The 20,837-nt window shown below is 29.6% G+C and overlaps 1 protein-coding gene across 1 annotated transcript in view; it reads right to left on the reverse strand.

Annotated features, from left to right (window-relative positions):
• Positions 1-20,837, reverse strand: part of Cadps (calcium-dependent secretion activator 1) — a 119,766-nt gene that overhangs the window by 93,550 nt on the left and 5,379 nt on the right. Inside the window, 2 exon segments of the mRNA XM_067270864.1 lie at positions 5,568-6,307; positions 6,310-6,605. Coding sequence (XP_067126965.1) covers positions 5,568-6,307; positions 6,310-6,403 — 834 coding nt within the window. The 5' untranslated portion in view covers positions 6,404-6,605.

Here is a 20,837-nt window from a genome sequence, read left to right on the forward strand (position 1 = left end):
AAGTGGACCTGTTTTTCTCACGTCTAAAAAATGGAAAGCTTGAAAGTGTAGCATATCAATCTGATATTTTTAGTAAAACTGAAGATGGAAACTGAATCTTTTCATCTTCTAAGTAAAGCTTAGAGATGCATACATGTTTCAAACATGTTCAAATGGTTGATTTTCTGCAGGTCAAGTGTGTTCTTTGATATTAATATTATAATTTTGAAGCACATTGTTCTAGAAGGCACAGCAGTAAACCAATACCACTATAAACATGTTCTGGAAACTTTATGGGAAAGGGTCAGAAGAAAGTGGCCAGACTTGTGGCAAAACATTTCACTATCAAGACAATGCATCAGTGCATTTAGTGGTGTCAGTGAAGCAATTTTTGGCCAAGAAAGACATCGCACTGTTTGAACACCCATATTACTCACCAGATCTAGCTCTGTATGACTTATCTCTTCCCTAAAGTGAAGACTGAAGGAAACCTGTTTTGACTTGGTTTCTGCAGTTAAGAAAAAAGAAGGAAAAAAAACAGAGCTTCTGCATACCCTGACAGAAACTGACCTGCAGCAGTTATCATTAGTGAAAGATCTAAATGCAGCAATATGTGTATACAAAAGGAGTATACATTGAAGGAAACACAAGTAAAATGAAGTTTCCAAATAATAATTAGGTTATAGCATTAGTCCTGTTATGTTGTAGCCACACAACACAACTTTGATTTATTCAAAATTTAAAATCACTGAGTTTAACAATTTGAACCCACTTCTTGAGCTTCAACTTCATTCCAAAGAACAAAAAGAATATATTGCAATGATGTTGCAAAATACAAAAACCATTCAAATTTATTCTATTTGATTGAATGAGTTTGAATGTGTTGTTAATGTAAAATAAATTAAAACATTTCTTAATTTCAATATTTCATTTAATAAATAAAACTTGTACATTAAATAATTAATTTTCCATAAACAAGTGTCTTACTTATATTACAATAATTATACATTACAAAGCTTTTTCTTATCAATTGTAAAAGTTTCATATTTGAATTTTAATTCATACTTTTATTTAATATATACAAATATTTTTAAAGTTAACAGGAAAAGTTTATACACACGAAATATAAAAATTAATGCCATTTCAATTTCAAGATCATCTATCAATGAACAACTTTATTTTTATAAGAAGGTTGTTCATTGATAGATATTTTCTTATTTCAGTTAAAACATTTAATGTCGAGAGACAATGTTTCTTACATATTTTATGAGTTACTATTTTGATGTATGTTGTTTTACTTTTATTAATGAAGAATTTTTAAATTCCTTGTTTACACCATTTCATCATTTACTGCCATATGTCAATACTAAAATTTGGTATTTCAAAAGTGAAATATGTTCATTAAATGAGAAAAATAGTTTTCAACCTAGTTCTGTATACTATATAATTGTCATGTATTAATAGATTACATCTGCAGCTTTGAATTATCCTTACTTCAAGAAAATATTAATGCAGAACTCTTGTAAAGGAATCAGGACAACTTATTCTTGTTAGAAAAAACAGCTGTGTACATCCAGTTATGAAATACATTTCTTTATTCAGTTCCCATAAGTTCAGTGAACATTTTTTTCAAGAAATTAATAGTCCATTTGTACACTATCATACATCCTATTATTAAATATAGATAGTTTAGTTACAAAATAAAAATAAGAAGATAGTTTTTAACCTTAAAACAGTTAAATAATGCTCAAAACATGGATTTAATATGTTTTGTAACTCTCATTTTTTAACTTGCATATGTGAAAAGGATCAAATATTTATCCTTCACAATGCAAGTTTGTTCCAAAATATTTGAAAATAAATAAATCAATCTGGATGTGTGTTACAAGATTTCTATTGAAATCTTAAAACAGAAAAGAAAATATTAAAATAATAGCAACCATATATAATACACTGCATTTAAATTGGCTAATTTCCAATGTATTATTAATATTAATTTTGCATCTCAACAGATTCTTTGATATAACAGTGAATAACTATTTACTGAAAGATCAGGAATTTCTTCTAGGCCGTAATTACAAAGTCATTATAACATGAATACTTGAGCAGCTCTTCCAGCTAGAAACAAGAACAATTATATAATAAAAATTTAAATATATGTGTTAATTTTTATAATTGAGTGGCTAGATGGAAAAAAATTTATCCCACAAAACTACAAAAAACAAAAGTTAACAAATTTGGATTTGTACATCATCAATCCATCTTCAGGTTCAGTTGCATGCCCCCCATGATTGTCCACTAAAATTAATAAAATGTTTCTTATTAGAGTACTGGTGAATTTAAACACAAATCCTCCTTTTACTCGAAAACTTCCTAATATGGGATACACTGTTTATCCACCAAGTCCCTCAATTGTTACTGTAAATATTTATTTAATTAAAATATTTAATTAATTAATATATACTTTTTATATCACTTACCATTTTATATTTTTATCAAATTCAATTTCTATGCATAACAAAAACACTATTTGATGTGAAAACAAATTTTGCAGCAAGGAATAAGGATGGCACTTTATTATTATATAAGGAAAAATTAATAGATTAAACAGTAAAAGCACATATTACATGATGATAAAAACAGTTAACTGGAAAGAATAAAATGTTACAAAAGGATTATAAAAGTATAAATTTTATATTGTTCAATTGCATGTCATTTCATAGATTAAAGCTGAACATTACAAACATACTCAAGATATTAAGATATTTAATGTATTTAAACAAAGCACCATCACCTTTCAAAATAGTTAGTTTGAAATAAAGAGTTAATATTTATAAACTGAACAATTTCATTACACCAAATATTGCCTGTAATAGTATATTTTTTTACTTGAATCTTTTTATATCAATATCACAGATAAAAGTTAAATTTATAAAGTTAAATAATAAACTACAGGTTGAAATTCCTTTATCCAAATGCTTGGGATCAGATTTTGGAATATTTGTATATTTGCACCCATAAAACAGCTTCAGGATGACTGATTTAATTTTTTTTTTTATTCTTCTGATCCTTATTTAGGGATTTTTATTAATTTTCAATAAAACAACAAATTTTCATGTCTGTGTGAATATTTTTTGTAAGGTATTATAAGGTATTATAAGGTAACATATAGGTATTATTTGATCTCTTCAAAGAATACATACATATTTGTTTAAATTTTGAATGTGTTCTGGTAAACTAAGTTAAAAACAAATTGAACTATACTCAGAATATGAAAAAGTCATGCCTATTGTGTGTGTGTGTATATACACGCACATTTCGCATAAAGTTTATCAGCTGGGTGACAAGAAAAAATCATCCAGGCAAGGTGCCCAGCAAAAGGCACTTGAGAAAAACACTAGAATATTTCCAGCCCAGTACTTTGTGAAATTGTCTATTTGTGGCACATCATGTCAGAACTCGAAAAACTTTCATATTTTGAAGGGTTTTAGATAAAGGATTCTCAACCTGTATCATTATTAATAATATAATTTTACTGATCTAATATGATCAGAAAAATTATATTATTCTTCATACTTTCTATAAGTACATTATACAATGTAACTGTACAAAATATTTTGTAATTTTTAAAAACAAATACTACTAAATATCATCTTAACCAAAATATGATTTATAATATTTGAAATCAGTTTCTAGAGAAAAAATGTTTAAACTGTGGTTAGTTAGCAGAGTTAATTTTATTCAATAATATTAAAATAAATTAAAATGAGAGTAATGTGTAAATCTAATTTATTTTAATGTTCTAAAAGTATTCTTTCCTCAAAACTGTTGTATATTATAATAAAGTTCAAGTTTGTAATTATTTCAGATATCACACATTTATTATTATTATTTTTAATAACAGCAATGTACCTAGTTCTATTAAAAATCACTGTCAAATCAGATTTTTTTTTTTCATATTTCTTGTAAAACTGTTATTAGATTTGCAAGAGTTGGAAGCTATTAAAAGCCAAATGATTGCTAGATTATATCAGGCTACTATTAATAATTAAATGCTAAGTAATTCGGCACTAGAGATAGGAATTAGGTGCCATCTCAGGCTAAATTTAATAATTATAATTAAATTAATAGTATTATTAATAGTAAGATAGCCTGATATAATTCAGCAATCTTTCGGCTTTAATATATAATTATCGGCTTTTAGATGGTAAAATATCTTCCAACTATCAACAACATTCATGTTCCACTGAAAAAATATTTATTTTTGTATCAGTATCAAAACACTAGTATTTAATTGAAATAATACTGATATTTCAGTGGTGCAAAAATTATCTGGTATATCAGTTGTACAAGTCATATAATATTATTTAAAGTTAATTACCATATTTACTCGCATATAAGATGAGGTTTTATTCATTTTTCATTGCTTCAAAACCTAGGTTGTCCTACATGCAAGTAAAGTATTCTTTGCATTTTTGCAATAACTTTTGTGAATCATGCTTACATTTTTTACCGGATGCTCACTCTCTGGTGTTTAAAAACAAAAGTATTTTATCTCGTTTCAATTGTTCTTGTGTATTGTCAGGAGTAAAGATGAATAGCAAAGCTTTTTAATTGAATACGAATTTAAAATTCCAAAATCACACGGGAGCCTGATATAAGTTTTAATCTATTCCCACATGAAAACTGATGATTATTCAGAAATCAGAATTCAGAGAAACTCATAAGTGTAATCAACGGAGTGGATTCAACTGTTAAGAGTTGGCAAAAAAGTTCCTGATTGTCCAACTTTACATGAACAAATTATTTTGGAAAACAATTTTACAATATTTTTCCTTAAAGTTTAAAATGCCAGTAAATTTTGCGGGATAATTGTGTATTTATGTGCATTTGACATTTTATTTATGATTAAACAAAATTGTATTAATAAATCTAATTTTCTTTATTTTGATCTGTAAAGTCACACCTCATCCTATATGCAAGATTGTCTTATAAGTGAGTAAATACGGCATTTCATTGCCAAGCCTAGCACAGGACTTTTAGAAGGATAAAATTTAAAAAAAAAATTCATTTTCATAATGTACATTACTATTTTTACAATGTAAGTATATAGTTTAACATACCATAGACTAAGAAGAAACTGAATGCATTCAAATAGAGTTATATACAACATACTGTTGTAATAATGCAAAATTTTTCTATTTAAATTGTCAAATGGAAAAAGTGAAACCTTCAAAACTCATGTACAGTACACAGCCTTGATCATTGCTATTAATTTTAGAAAATAATAGAACAAATTCTTCCTTCAAAATTTTGTTAAAAATGTCCCATCCTTATATAATGGCATTTCTAAGTTTATATATAAACTTATATTCATATAATATTTGAGAAAATTTTTATAACATCATGATCTAAATATACAACAATTTATAATAAATGTTATTCATATGTATTAAAAAACATTTGCAACAAAAGCAATTTATAAATAATAAACTAAACAAAATGTAGAAGGTTATAAAATTTAATATATGAAATAACAAATTATCATAATAATTATATAAGTTTAATATATTAAAGTTAATAATTACCTGTAATGCATTGTATAATAACTGATGTTCAAATTTTTTCACTCCAAGAATATTTTGAAACATATCATACAGTTGTTCTTTACTTAATATAAGTTCTGATGCAATATTTTGTTGAATTCTACTTTGAGGTTTCCGTGAATCCTCATCACCTCGAAAAATAGCATCAAACTTCGTCATCCAAGAAGTTAAGACAGTTTCTTTACTTAAGCCATCAATTTCAGGTAGACTTCTAACTCTCTTTTCAATATTATTTCTAAATACTTCACGAAAATCATGTGCAGAACATGCTCCACTTTGTACCATTCTCATTACTCTATCACTTTTAAGAAACACTTCAGTGTAATTTTGAACTGCATTTTGGAATGCTTCATCTGCAGCTATTTGTGTTTCACCTTTTAAAAAAGATTGAAAACGACCTAAAATTGTTTCAAGTTGTTGCTTTGTTACTTTAGTTTGTCTACGAGTCATATCTGTTGGCTGTTTAGCATTAAAAGGATATGCAATACATCTTAAAACAAATACATATAACTGAAGACGTTTTTTCCTTTCTTCTTCCTCTTTTTCAATTGTTTTTTCTGGATCTTCTTTTTCCTTTTCTTTCTCACTTACAAGTGATGGGCTTGGGCTAGAAGGACGTTGACTGTTGGTCCATTGCTGTGATCCACTACCAACACTTAAAGTGTCTCCAGCACTTGAAGGAGAAAGGTTTCTCGAAACACTACTGCTTTGAGGCAACTCCAATTAGTTGAAGCTGGTGGAAGTTGTGTTGCCTCTGAACTTTCATCTTCAACAGTTTCATTATCACTTTCTTCTTCTGATGACGATGGCTCTAACATGACTTCAAAGTGAACTGTATAATAATTTCAAAATACACTTTTTAATTTCAGATTAATATGAACAGCTAGTGGATATTTTACAATAGAACTTTTCTTTTTCATTTTAGATTATATTCTTATAACATTTTCATTAAATTTTAATTTTTTATAGCTATATTGTTGATAGCCCTCAACTCCAGAAAAAAGATTTTGGTAGATTAACCTGCATAAATAAAATAAAATAAATTAATTATATTATTAAACTAAATATAATTAATATTAATTTTTATGTTACATTTTAAAGAATTGTAATGCTTACAAAGATATTTATAATCATTTCTTATTAACTTTTTTACTAAGTTAGAATGAAATGTTAAATTCAATTAAAAAATTTACAAACAAATAAGAACAGATGCAAAATGAGTTAATAATAAATAAATATGTTATATTGCTATTTTTATATCAATAGCATAACATATTAATATTAATAGTACTATTCCACAACTACATTAGATAAAATTCAGAATCTACAAATATATATTTAACAATAAGGTGAAACTTGGTTACCAACACTGGGCCAACTGCTTCCAAAGACAAATTCTCAGCCCAAAGGGCTGAGAATTTGTCTTTGGAAGCAGTTGTCAGCCCATCAGTCTGAGTTACAAATTCCCCATATTTTTGAAATAACTAATATCTTTATTGCATCGCCTTTATTGGTTTTATGATCAATATTAAAAATCCAAAGTTTGCTTGTATGGCAGTTTTTAGAAATTGTCCACTCTGATACATTAACATTTTCTTTGAGATCAACATTGCCATTCGATACAAGAATTTCAATGGAAGTTTTAAATTTCTGATTAAGTCATAAAAAACTTTCTCTCAGAAATTGCTGCTTACAAAATTTTGTTTTAAAATGTGGTAGATATATAAGAACTTCCACTCTTTGGTACAAGAAAGCAGACTTTAAAGTTCTTGTAAATCTAACTCACATGCCAAAATCACACACTATGCTATAGGCCAGGAGTCTCAAACTCAAACACAGCAAAGAGCCAGTCAAACAGATGTATATCAAACAGGCTGTATTCAATATTATTCTGTAAACCAAAACATACTGTAATTAAAATAGACTGTAGCAAAGGCCCTTTTATTGCCAGGCCTAGATGTTTGAATTTTTTCTGTTTTAATCCCCGCAAGATTCTAGAAACATTGATTTTTTTTAAAGAAATTATTAAGGCTGCAGGCCAAATGCACAGCCTTAACAGGCCATATCTAGCCCATATGCTGCCAGTTTGTGACACCTGCTACTAATTTTTGTGATTTTTTTTCTACAGATATTAATCTTTTATATAATACTTATTATATATGGTCCATTACAATGTACTATTACTCTGTATTCCACTTTTTACTACTAGTAGTCTATCTAACAGGAAAAACCTATATAAACCTATTATTGTGATAATGAAGATGAAGATTCAATACATGGTTAGAAGTGTCACAAGTTTTGTCAACAATCTCTCTACAACTTGATTTTATTTCTCAACCTTTGCATTCCAAAATCAGCCCCTTCTCTAGTTATCAAGTCAGCCTGTAATCTGTACGGTAACATTGGCAAGTAAGACATTCTGTAATATTTTTTCTTCTTATTTAATATATTTCTTTTAAATTTGAATTAATAAAATCAAAAGTTCCTACCGAAAACATTAAATAAAAAATTATAACAATAAATAAATATCTGCTTACAAAAATTATTTTAAGTCATTAAAATTTTAAAATGAATAAATAAATAAATTAAATTGTTTTTGAAAAATGACAGATTTACTAACAGAATAAACTTTCAAACTTTCAGCATCAAAGTTACGATATTTTCGGATTCTTATTAAAAAATAAAATAAAAACCAACTTCATGTAGTACAATAATACAATAAAATACAACCAAACAGAATTAACAATAACTTCAAACTCCTATAGCATAAACAACTAGTTTAATTGATTTTGCTTAAAAATTAAATTAGAGAAAATGTTTAGAAGCTGAACAATGAAAAGTGAAGAAAGAAATGAAAAATGAAAAGAAAGTAATCAGACAAACACAGTAAATATATGGTTGACAACTAATAATGCTATTTATTATGTGCCAGAAATACAGGTCGATTCTAAAAGATGTCCCTGATTTCAAGTATTTATTATGAGAGATGTAATAAATCAGTTGTGATGAGACTAACGTTAATTGACGGAGCAAATCAAAAAGTCATATATCTGTGCCGCCCATTCCGTACTAGTTGTGCTGGTGTGTTAGTCCATTTTGACATGCAGGCAGTGTATGGCAGGAACTGGAATATGAGCTTGATGTGTGTCTTGTTATGCATGGATCACACATTAAACATTTGTAGTGAAGTGGACAGAAGTCGGTCTTTGCATATGTGTACTTTCTGTTTGCCTCCATTTCATTAAATTATCATCATTAAGTATTGGATCTGGGAACATAATTTAGATCCCCTGTCCCCTGTCACCTTGTGTCCCATCACCCTGTATGTTAAAAATACATTATATTTAAGCATTATTTTCCAACCTGTATGGAACCTTTGAAATGAATTCATCATGTAACTTGAAGAATTAATATGCAGAATTAAACCTGCTACAAATATATGAGAGAATATTAAAAACAAACAATCTCAGAAGTTAAAACAGCAGAAGAAAAGATTAATACATCATTTGACTTATTATTAAAAAACACTGGGCTTTGAGATGTTTATAGATAATATATTTCAGTCATCAATTTAAAAAAATTCAGCAATGTGTTGCCTAACTTTCCTGACAACATTTGGTGGTGCCATCTGTTATCATATTTTATTAAAAAACATTTTATATTTTTAACTATTATAAAATGACAAAAAGCGTAATTTTCAGGGTAGGAATGGGCTTTATAAAAAATTGTAAATGATAATAATGAGTAAAATCATCATTAAGTCCAACCGTACTGGAAATACACACGACCCTCATTATCTTTCCACCCCTCAACCTTTAAACCACCAAAATTTAATAGCATCAATCCCCCTAATAAACAAACCTCCCTGCAAAATTTCAGAAATTTTCAATAATGAGCTTCAAGGAGAGTAAAAAAGAATTGTGCCCCCCACACCCTCTTATATTCATACATACAGGAAAAACCCCCAAATTTTTTTGCATTTCTCAATGTTTCAAGGTGTCTTGAGCCCAAAAATGTCAAAATCTTGGGGTTCATTTTTTGACCAGTTGCCATACTTTCCCTCTGTTACATATAACAGCCAGAAAAGTAAAAAACTGTTTAACAAAAAATGAAAAAAAAGACAAAAAGATGAAACAAGGTGATCCATTTGGGATGTCATAAAATTAAAAACGTGTATAAAATAAAGTAATGCAATTAGAGGTTACAAAATGTTATATACAATACATACATTGGAACTTTTCAGTTCTGGAATGGTTCATGTTCATTTTAGCACACTACTGTGTGGTGATGCACATGTATGGGAATGCAAAATGGCAGTCAAACTGGGATTAGTGTATAGTATGGTATGCAAAATGGGAAAAAGTTACCTGTGTCCAGAGTGTTTGCAACTAGTTTGCAAGTGTCACTATGCTCCATCACATTAGGACATTGAGAAATGGTACCAGAAATTCTTGCAAATGGGTCTGACTTTGCCTCACACTGGAGGAAGAATGCAGAGAGACGAACACTCAGCAGGCTATGATTCAGAGTCCACAAAAATTGCTGCACTGCTTATCAATTAAAAATGACATTCCATACAATACATATCAGAATTGTGTATTGGTAATTAAAAATGTTTCCATGCCACATACAGCAACTGAAAGCAGTGCAGCAAATCATGCCTCAAACTAATGTATGGAAATCAAGACAAAGCTCTTCTGTAACAAAGCATTTTACATTTTCATATCCAAGAAAATAGTACATGATTAAAATAGTAAGAGAAAGTGAAAGATATAAACAATGTGATAGGAAAGTGAAAGGAATAAAATAATAGTTTTATAGGCCATTGTATTTGATCCTCCTACAATCAAAATATTAGTTTTAATTTGAAAAAGTGCTTGATTCACTTGTTTAAACAAGCTCCTTTTTTGTGTGAAAGAATGTAGGGATACCTACAGTATTATCAAGCTCAGATATATGTCAGTTTTGTGGAATTAACAGTTAATCATTGCAACATCTTTTTCACTGTACAAAAATTTCTCACATTAGGACTGGACTTAATTATAAGCTCAGCCATGTTCTTTACAAAAATGATATTGTACAGGGTGTTCCACTCGGGAGTACAACTTTAAAAATTCAAATTACTCATGAACGCATGCATGTATCATCATGCATCAAGGTTCAAAATATTCCTTATTTAATGAAAAATTAATTCTGTGTCATAAAGAGGCGGGCACTATAGTGGGCACTGCTATAGCAGCCCTGAATGTGGCAGCGGCCGGGCTGTGCCAGCCAGGCCTGCAAACCATCAGAAAATTGGCCAAAAAATTGGACTTCAAGAAGGTTACTTCTAACAGGACGGGGCAACGTGCCATACCTCTCATGCCAGTATGGAAGAGATCCAATCATTTTTTGGAAACAGGGTGATCTCAAAAGGTTTGTGGCCACTTCGATCGCCCGATTTAACTCCAAATTTTTTTTTCTATGGGGATATTTAAAGGGCAAGGTTTATGCAAGCAAACCCAGGACCATCAAACAACTGAAAGCAAACATCAAGCGTGAAATTGCTGCCATCGACAGTGACATGTTGCAGAGGACATTCTCAAATATGGAGAGTCGCATTTCCTAGTGCGTGGACGTTGGGAGAGGACATTTTCAGCACCTTTTGTAATGTGGACTTGTTTTTTCCACTAAATACAGTATTTTCAGTTCTTACAGCTCGCTTTACATTCACGCGTTCGCAAGTAATTCGCATTTTTAAAGTTGTACTCCCAAGTGGGACACCCTATACAAAACTATTTCATAACAGATATTTCTACTTATATGTTATTTCCAATTTTTAATATGTTAAATAAAATTTTAGCTAATGTATTTCCCCTATTTCAGAGGGTTCTAATCCTTAAAGGAATTAATAAATTCAATTTGGTTCAAGTCAATAGTTTGATAAGCTGCAAGAAAATGACTTATCACAGCTGCTATGATTCAATGTCTCAAATACAAAAATGTAAAAATATTAATGCAATTCTTAATTTCATAAAACTCATTACAGAAAAACTTTTTTTTAGTCTAAAATATATTTAAACTAACTTTTATTGCCAATAATTAAAACATTAATTTTGTAAATAAAATCATAAAATTAATTTTATGATATTTATATTATAATTAGCTTATAAAATTATGTAGATGTCAGTGGCAAAAATATTTATAAATATAATTTAATTTTGTCAAATATATAAGACAAAATTGTTGGAATTAAATGTGATTTCTAAGGTCTGGATACTTATGTAATATGTTTGTTTCCTGTCGTATATCCAACTGAGAGTTGGATATATGGTGAGATTTCTGTGCACTACAAATCTCAAAAATGAAGTCTTTATTTTACATGTATACGACACATTTAGACACTTAGAAAAAGGCAAAAATATATAAAATGCGCACTAAATATTTTTGAATCTCAGTATTTCTCACCTCTGTATAATGTCATTAATGACTTTGGTTCAACAAACAAACACCTAGTTTGTTTGTAGCTATGTGAGATCCAAGATTTAAACACATAAAAATACCTTTACCAGTATACTTTAAATTAATACATCTTTACTAATGTTTTCATCTGTTTATAATGACTTTAGATGTAATCTGTTCAAGAAATAATTTTAAACCAAATTTGTAATTAGTTCATAAAAGCTTGTTTGATTTTAATTTGTCTGTTTTGTTCTGCATTCTATATACCTGAAGATGTCTTATAAACAGATGAAAACATTAGTAAAAATGTGTTAATTTGAAGTATTCTGTTGTAAAGTGTTTTGTATGTGTTCAAATTAATATATCCCAGTTATTGGAAAGTTATCGACTGGAGATGTAGATTTTTTAGTAATGAGTTGTGACACAATAAAATCTGTACAAACAACATTTTTTTAAAACATGACCCTGGATTCTTAAAATATCCAACATACAACACATGATGCCAGCTGGGGGAGACTTCTGACAAACACTCAAGCACAATACAATAAAATTAAACACAAAAACATAAACACCCATACAAAATATTAGTTAAACACAAGGCTTAATCTAACACGAGGACAAGAAAATTGGACTAAATAATTAAAACAAACTATTAATTCAAATATGCAAAAGGATTTTTACTGGTAGAGGGCAAAAGTTAGGGATAGAAAGAAAACAAAAGGGTACCCAAGTCTTTTGTTGAATCAAGTCCTTTTCAAACAAAAATTGGAACATGTGTTCCTTTTTCTACTATCAAAAACCTGAATAGGGAAGTCTTCCTCTCTCAAAAGAACCTTCAAAAATCCACAATGTCCTGCAAAGTGTTCAAACTTCTCAGCTACTCAGACTGCAAAAGTCCCTTGCCATAAAATCTCTACCTTCCTGCTACACTGAGCCAAATATCATCTCTCTTCTGCTCTTGTCCAAAAAGTAACCCTTTGATGGGATAATTTAATAAGCTGAATGTAAGATACCTTCTGTCAAAACTGATTTGGGATTGATTCTAACATGACGATATTGTTATCCCTGAAATAGCTTCCTGGCATATTATAATGCTTTGTGTGACTGTCTGAATGCAGCTTTACACATAAATTAATTCATTCTACAATAAGTACACAAACAATACAAAAACTTACATGTAGTATACATAGATTACAGGAAAACATTTGACAGCATCCTAAACTTATGGTTAATGCATACACTACATCTATAAAAATACATTCAATATTCTACATTTCTAGAAAACACAATGTATCAACAGAGAACAACACTACACCTCAGACTTCCCAACACACATATCAAAACAAACAAAATACACATAGGAAACCTGCCTGAAAAATGCTTTGCTTTAAATCTACTCTGGCTCTGTTTGGGCTTGAACCTTCTGTCCAATAAGTTAAACAACGCAAACTACATGTACAATATCAAACAAAACAGACCAAAACAATAAATATTATCTCACGTACTATATATTCTGACATAAAACTATACTTCTACACAAGCACAGTTAAATCACTTATTAATATTACAAGTTACACTTACTCCATGGCATAACTCTTGGGCCCTTATGTGAAAAATTTTCTGGGCCCCTGATTTACAACACTCCAAGAAAAAAGTGAAAAGCAATAAAATAAAAAAAAATTTTATCTTAGTAATCTTGAATGAAATTTTATTAAAAATATATTTTCAAAATCATTGTGTGTTTAGGTATTGATTGGAATATCTGGTAAACTGTTTATGAAATATCATTAAGTATGAAAATTTTTGATGTAATTCTTGATGTTGGATAATAAAAATATTATGTTATATAAAGATTATTGCTTAGATTAAGAGTGAGTTAACCTGATTGTATGGATCAGGTTAACTCACTCTTAATTTAAGCAATGATCTGATCTAAACTTTGCATTTGGTGCAATGTTGATATTGTACACAACAATATATATTGTACTGGAACCAATATTTAAACAGAACAGAATAAAAATACAGTAAAACATGTTAATAAGGCCAGTCATGGGATGGTAAGGAATACATTTTTGAAAAATGTGATACCCCCCACCAATATCACATATCTCAAGAAATTCAGAACTAGTTCCCACAATAAGATTGTATGTCAGTTTGTTGTCACTAATAACGGGACCAGATTTACATAAGGGCATTTGGGGCCAGGGGCCAGGGCCCAGGGCTCCACAAAACTATGTTTAAACATAGTTTTGTGGAGCCCTGGGCCCTGGCCCCTGGCCTGTGTGTAAAATCCAGGGCTCCCACAAAACTATGTTTAAACATAGTTTTGTGGGAGCCCTGGATTTTACACACAGTTTTCCCCATGTGTAAAATTTTTTCCTGAAATTTTCCGATGTTTTATAGGTTTTTTCCTGGGTTTGGCTTTCTCTGCCTGTGGTCCTCATGATTAGGCCACACTAGGCTGTCGCGGTAATAGAAAAAAAAAAAATTGTGGCCTAATCATGAGGGGCACAGGCAGAGAAAACCAAACCCAGGAAAAAACCTATGAAACATTGGAAAATTTCGGAAAAAAATTTTACATAGGTATTTTTCAATTAAATTAAAATAATTAGTTTTACACAATAAAATATATGTATGTTTACAATAATCTTATTTTTAAATGAAATTTACAACTTCCTAGTTGAAATCTAGTTGAAAGTAAAGTATTTTGTGTAAATTTTCTAAATCATCAAATTTACCTACTCTTAAGGGAAGCCCCAACTGTATTTGTGCCCACGGGCCTCTGATTGTTAAATCTGGCCCTGACCAATAAATTGAAAGTGTTTGTCTTGCAAGAATAAAAAAATCATCAAATCATCAAAGCAAATCATCAGTTGGCAATCAAAACTTCATATCTCCAATAATGAGTCAAAACCACATTTTTGCATTAATGTATTTTAAAACCAATTTCTATATATTGCCAAAATCTCATAAGTGATGTGTATTTTTTAGGCACTCTCTTTGACTTTGTCAAAAAATCTCAATCATGTACTCAAAATTTTGATCCCTTGAAACAATGTTTTTTTTAGCTCTCTTGCAAAATTTTAGGAAATGCAGATATGAGGTTCTGATCACCAACCAGTGATATGTAATTTCTTTTGTTTCTTATTTGAATTTGCTTTCTGTTGACAGTTTTTTGTGCATAGCACAGTGGTATAGCTTTGTTTTTGTATAGTTCCAAGGGTATGTTTTTACAGAGGCAATAATCCTCAGTATCTATTTTCTTTTTTAATTTAAAGTTTAAATATGTAAATCTAGTTCAGCAGAATGTTTAAGAGCCTCCTACAGCTTTGGACCCCTGTATAACAGCATACCTTGCATACCTATTTACACTACTGCACTTACTCCATTGACATTGAAATGGAGTTTAACCTACACTAAATCCTGGACTCCATATTACCTGAAAACAAACTCGGAAACAGAACCCAAATGTAAACAGAATGAAAACAAAAAGTTTTCATTATGTTTACATTTGAACTGGACTGAAATGAATGTTACATGGAAATGCACAACATGGAAATGTTTCCTATTTGAAACATTTTATAACTAAACAATTCCACTTTAGGATCTCAGAGCAGTATATCAAACTTTCCTACTGTTCATTGCAAATTTCAAACCAATTGCTATCCGTCAGCCTTTTAATGACGTATCCTTAAATTCTTTACATTTTTTGTCATATAGACATCTATATTTTCTAAATTCTTAGATAGGTTTAAATCAATTCTCATTCTCTTTGCTATATTTTCTGCCACTATCATAATCAAATTACATGTGATTATGCGTCACAAATCTTCATGTTTTTATTGGTTGTGATATGACAGAAAACCAGAATGAAAACTTTTTGTTTTCATTCTGGTTTTCTGTCACATTGCAACCAATAAAAGTTAAATAATTTTTACTCTGCTTTTGACCTTGTTTCTGTCAAACTGAACATTCCAAAACCGAAAATTCAGGCTTTATAGTCTTCAACCTATGGCCCACTGGCAAAATATGGTCTCCCAAAGTATAATTATCCAGCCTATGTAACTTGTTTTCACTAACACATTTTATCATCAATATTTGGTTGATGATAAAATGTGTTATGGACGTTCAATTTGGTTAATGTTGCCCCTAATAATAAAGCCCCTAAAATGTGGCTGAAAATGTTAATATATTAAAGTGTTGCTGTTGGAAAAAGTATGAATGGTGTAATTTATTATACATAAGTTCCAGCTTACAATTGGAAGAGTGTAACTCTCATTTAATGCATTGTTTTCTATATACACTTATACCTCACTATGAATTCTTACTTTATGAGTTACTGTTATGAACAAATTAGTCCATAAATGCAAGATATATTCCTGTATCTCAAGTAGTCACAGAAAAAGAACTGGAACAATATACAGGAAATCCACATTAGTTTGAAATTCAAGGGATGAAATATTTGTGACTTCAAATTATCTGCGATTTACATATTTCTATACAATATTCCAAATGTCATGTAACTGATGTCATTTATTAAGCAAACAGAATACAGTTACTTATACAGAATGCTATTTTCATTAATTAATAATAAGCTACAGGTAAACAGCACATGTCCAGTGAGAATCTCACAGGTCGCCAGATAGGTTTTAAAAAAGTAAAGCAGAATTCCTTGAAATGTAGTCCAAATTATTTTGAAAATGGTCCAAAAAGTAGTAGCCTGGGGTCTTACAAATCTCAATCTGTTATTTGTAGCTCAATCTTGCAATTCTGAAACCCAGCTGTATTTTGTGAAATAAGAGAAAAAAGGGATAGTCCACTTGTAAGATGACACCTGATAATGTGTTACTGCAAAAGTGAAGTCATACTGACCAAATCAGAGTTGTTCATGGTCTATTGTTCTCTTACAGCATGGAGGCATTTCAATCTAAACGAAGAAGTTAACATATGCATATCACAGTTTGTACAGAATTTTCACTTTTAATTATGAAGTAGCTGTATTTCGAACTAACTAAATTCCTTAACATGTAAATCTCTATATCCCCAGCCGGGATGATAGTATGGTTACAAACTAAAAGGATTTCAAACTATCTGAGTCTGAATTAACAAGGATTTCCTGTATGACAATTACCTTACATTTCTTTCCAGCAGTTAGTTTTTGAAGAAAATAATGTTTTGAGGTGCTTCAGTGGTCCTCTTCAGATAAATGAATGATATGACAAAAGTTCAATTCACTTTCCATATGTTTGAAAAGTTTAAACAAGCTAAATCCAATAAAATTTGATTTAGCTTCTATGCATTACAAAATTTCAAACAAGCTTCAACTGTTCTTTCAAGCATAAAACCAAATTGCTCCAAATATGAAATGCAAATTAATATATTAAAGTATGATAGTCATCTTATCCCTACAGATGATGTAAGTTGAACAAAGCTTGCCAAGTGTGTAGAAGATTTACTTTGTCTTTACTGTTAATGCAACTTCCATTATGCTCCTGTTTATAAATTTTGATGGTTTCTTGAAGAAAATGCTAGTTTTCTCCAAGAAACTAATTGCTAGAAAAGATATGAAAAGTGTAAGGTAATAATAACAGCCCAAAACCAGCCTGATCACAAACAAATCATCATATTCATTGACAAACAAAACAGAATCACATACCTACATTGTAGATATGTGATTCTGTATCAAATATCCTCAACATACAAAATACAAACATTAAAAATAAAAACAGCAATTACTCTAACTTGCCCACAAAATAAAGCATCTGTGAAGAATGGATATGAAATGAGCAATTATTTATTGATATCGTCACAATGCCAGACCGCAAGTTTTAAGCATATTTTTAATTTATTTAATTTAAAATATATGCACTCCACCTCAAATTAGTAGTTGCTTGCCCCTGTACATCATACTTTTCCTTTAATGATAGAGTCATGCTGATCATCTATCTACCTTTCAGGGAAAATTTTTGAATTAAAATAATGATTTTCATCAAAATCTCATATAGTTAATCGGGGCCTTTTGTCCCTAAAGTTTCCATATCTGGTCTCGTCTTTCATCTAACTCCATTTTCAAGATTAAGGAAAAACAGACATATGGACAGACAGTGGGAATTTATAGGTCTATAATTTTTTCAAATTGCAGCCCAATCATCGCAAGTGCCATACAACATGCCAGGAAACATTAGGTCTTCATAATCATTTTAGAAATTGTAAAAATGGTTGATTTCTATTTACTCAGTGCGGTTTTTTTTATATTTTCAGTGGCTTGTATTTTCAGAGTCTAGCTTTGAAATAGCTAAATATACATACAAATAAATCTATTTGTATGTTTCCACATTGATCTTGATTTATTTCAGTGAGGTAATTGTAGGTGTTGATTTCTCACTTTGTTACAGATTTTGATAAAGCCTTTAATAACCATGTCTTGTACCTACAAGTCTAGATTAGGTGAGAAGAACCACAAGAATTATGAAATAGAAATTATTTAGAGGGCAATTGTGAAGTATGGAATTCATGCTCAAGCAAAAAGTATGCTGAGAAGTATGAAATTCATCACTTAGTCCTTTACAGATATGTAAACCAAGGTGACAACATGAAGAAACAAGGTAGGCAGACAGTATTAACTTCATAACAAACATTTTTACTAGAGATTACAATTATGTCATAAATGGGATGACTCTACAGATACCCTTGCATTAAGGCTCATAGTGAAGGATTTTTTAGCTTGTTTAGGGAAGACTGTAAAACAATTTAGGAATAATTTGTCTGATCTAAACTTCGTCTATTCATTTCTGCAATGTCAAAAAGGTTTTTTTCAATGAGAATGTATCAAAACAACAAAATAAATGCCAAGCAGACAAATCATTTAACTATTAAAATATTATGGCTGAAAATATTTAATTATTTCTAGGTTTTGAAAATATATGTTGTTCCAATTAATGTTTTTTTTCGAGAGTGAGAAGTTGAATTCTCAAAAGCATTTCAAATTAAAAGTAACAGATATATTTTACTAGATAGTTATGTAAGATGGAGTTTTTATTTCCTTGTGTTTAAGATTTTTAATGGATTTTGTTAAATCCCCACCCATTTAACATTTGGAAGTTGGAAAGTATGCTTTTAATTGGCTGTCAAATTTCAACTGTAAAACTTTCAAATTTGAATTTCAAAACCAAACTATTCTGAAACTAAGTAAGTCTAGTGTTTCATTTTATTACGTCTCAATTTGTCTAAACTTTTTGATAGTTGGCTACAACTTTTCAGGAACAATAGCAAATCATACTGTTTGTACATTATACGATGTATATAATTACCATATTAGATATTAGATAAGAAATTCTACTGGTTACATCAGTCAACAGCAAGAAAAATTAAGGCTTCAGAAGAGGTTCATTTCCACATTTACACAGGTGAAAGTATTCAGTACAACAATACTAGACCTGAATCTGAAATTTATCCTGCTTCCTGGAATTAGAATGGAATACAGTATGCATTATACTTTTAATGATTCACTTACATCCAAGAAGTGTGAGGAAGCTAAAAAGCCTAAGAGGAAGGTTGTAGTAACGATGATTAAGGCGAGAAAGAAACTTGTCACGAGGCACAAAAGCAATCCATGTGTGGTAGATCTGGCAGTTATGTTTAAAATATCGAAGTTGATAGCAGGCAACCAGTAAATGCAATTTTTATTTTATTACATAGTATTTATGTATTTTATTTATTTATTTATTTATGTTTAAATTTATTATTTAGGGCATTTAACTGTGTTATTTTGACTTTAAATTATGTATATGTGCTGTTTAAGTTTATCAAAATGGATATTGTTTTAGGATCGGGAAATAGATTAATTTACTTTCTATTATTTCTAATGAGGAAAACTGATTTGAACTTTGAACAATTCAGAGTTCTAACAGTCTACTGAAATGAGCACCACTGTGCTTAATTCTTCTCATTGCACCCATAAAGGGATTGCAGAATTTGGATATCTAAGCATCCATATGTTTGCATGTCTCATATCCTAGAAAAGACATCTTACGGTTGATCAAAAAAGTAATTCTGTAGTTAAATAATCTGTACCTGACAATGAATACAGTGTGTTAATATCAGACAAGTATAAACAATTTGTATTAAGCAAGGAGAATGATGTTTGTACTAGGGTTGAATACTTTCAGGAATTATCTGAATTGGTCTTGATAAACACATTCATCTTCAGTTGTACTACATAAAAAATGTAGCATTGCTAAACTTGCAACACTGACATTGAACAGAATGGTAGATCTATCCTCCAGAATAGCATATCTTATAATTTTCTTCAAGGTAAAAACTCACAAACTGAACTGACTGATGAAACAGTTGGTAAACAACAACCTACCCAATGTATTACTTGGAAAAGACTTTGGCTCGAATTAATATTTTTAATGTGAGTAGTAAAATATTAACAGTCCTTTAGCATATCCATCTAATAAACTGATAACAGTATTGAAGATCAATATTATCTAAAACTGTTTCAATACAAAACTATCTTAACTGAATAATAAGAATAAATAATAAATCAAATCTTGATTTAAGAAATTCAATATGTTTATATCAACTTAAAAATTAATTTAAAAAAATTGATTATTTAATTTCAATAAACAATTTCAATTATACATTTGAAAAAAATCTAATTATAAAGCTATTTATTTTCATTTGAAATATAATCTAGTAATGAAAAAATATTTAGAGAGATTTCAAACGTAGCAAAAAATTGTGTTCTATTATTATTTATATTTTAATTATAGATGTAATATGTTTAAAAAGATTCAAACTTATTTA

This window comes from Centruroides vittatus, unplaced genomic scaffold (genome assembly GCF_030686945.1).
Source record: "Centruroides vittatus isolate TY-2023 unplaced genomic scaffold, ASM3068694v2 contig_388, whole genome shotgun sequence".
NCBI classification, from domain to species: Eukaryota; Metazoa; Arthropoda; class Arachnida; order Scorpiones; family Buthidae; genus Centruroides; species Centruroides vittatus.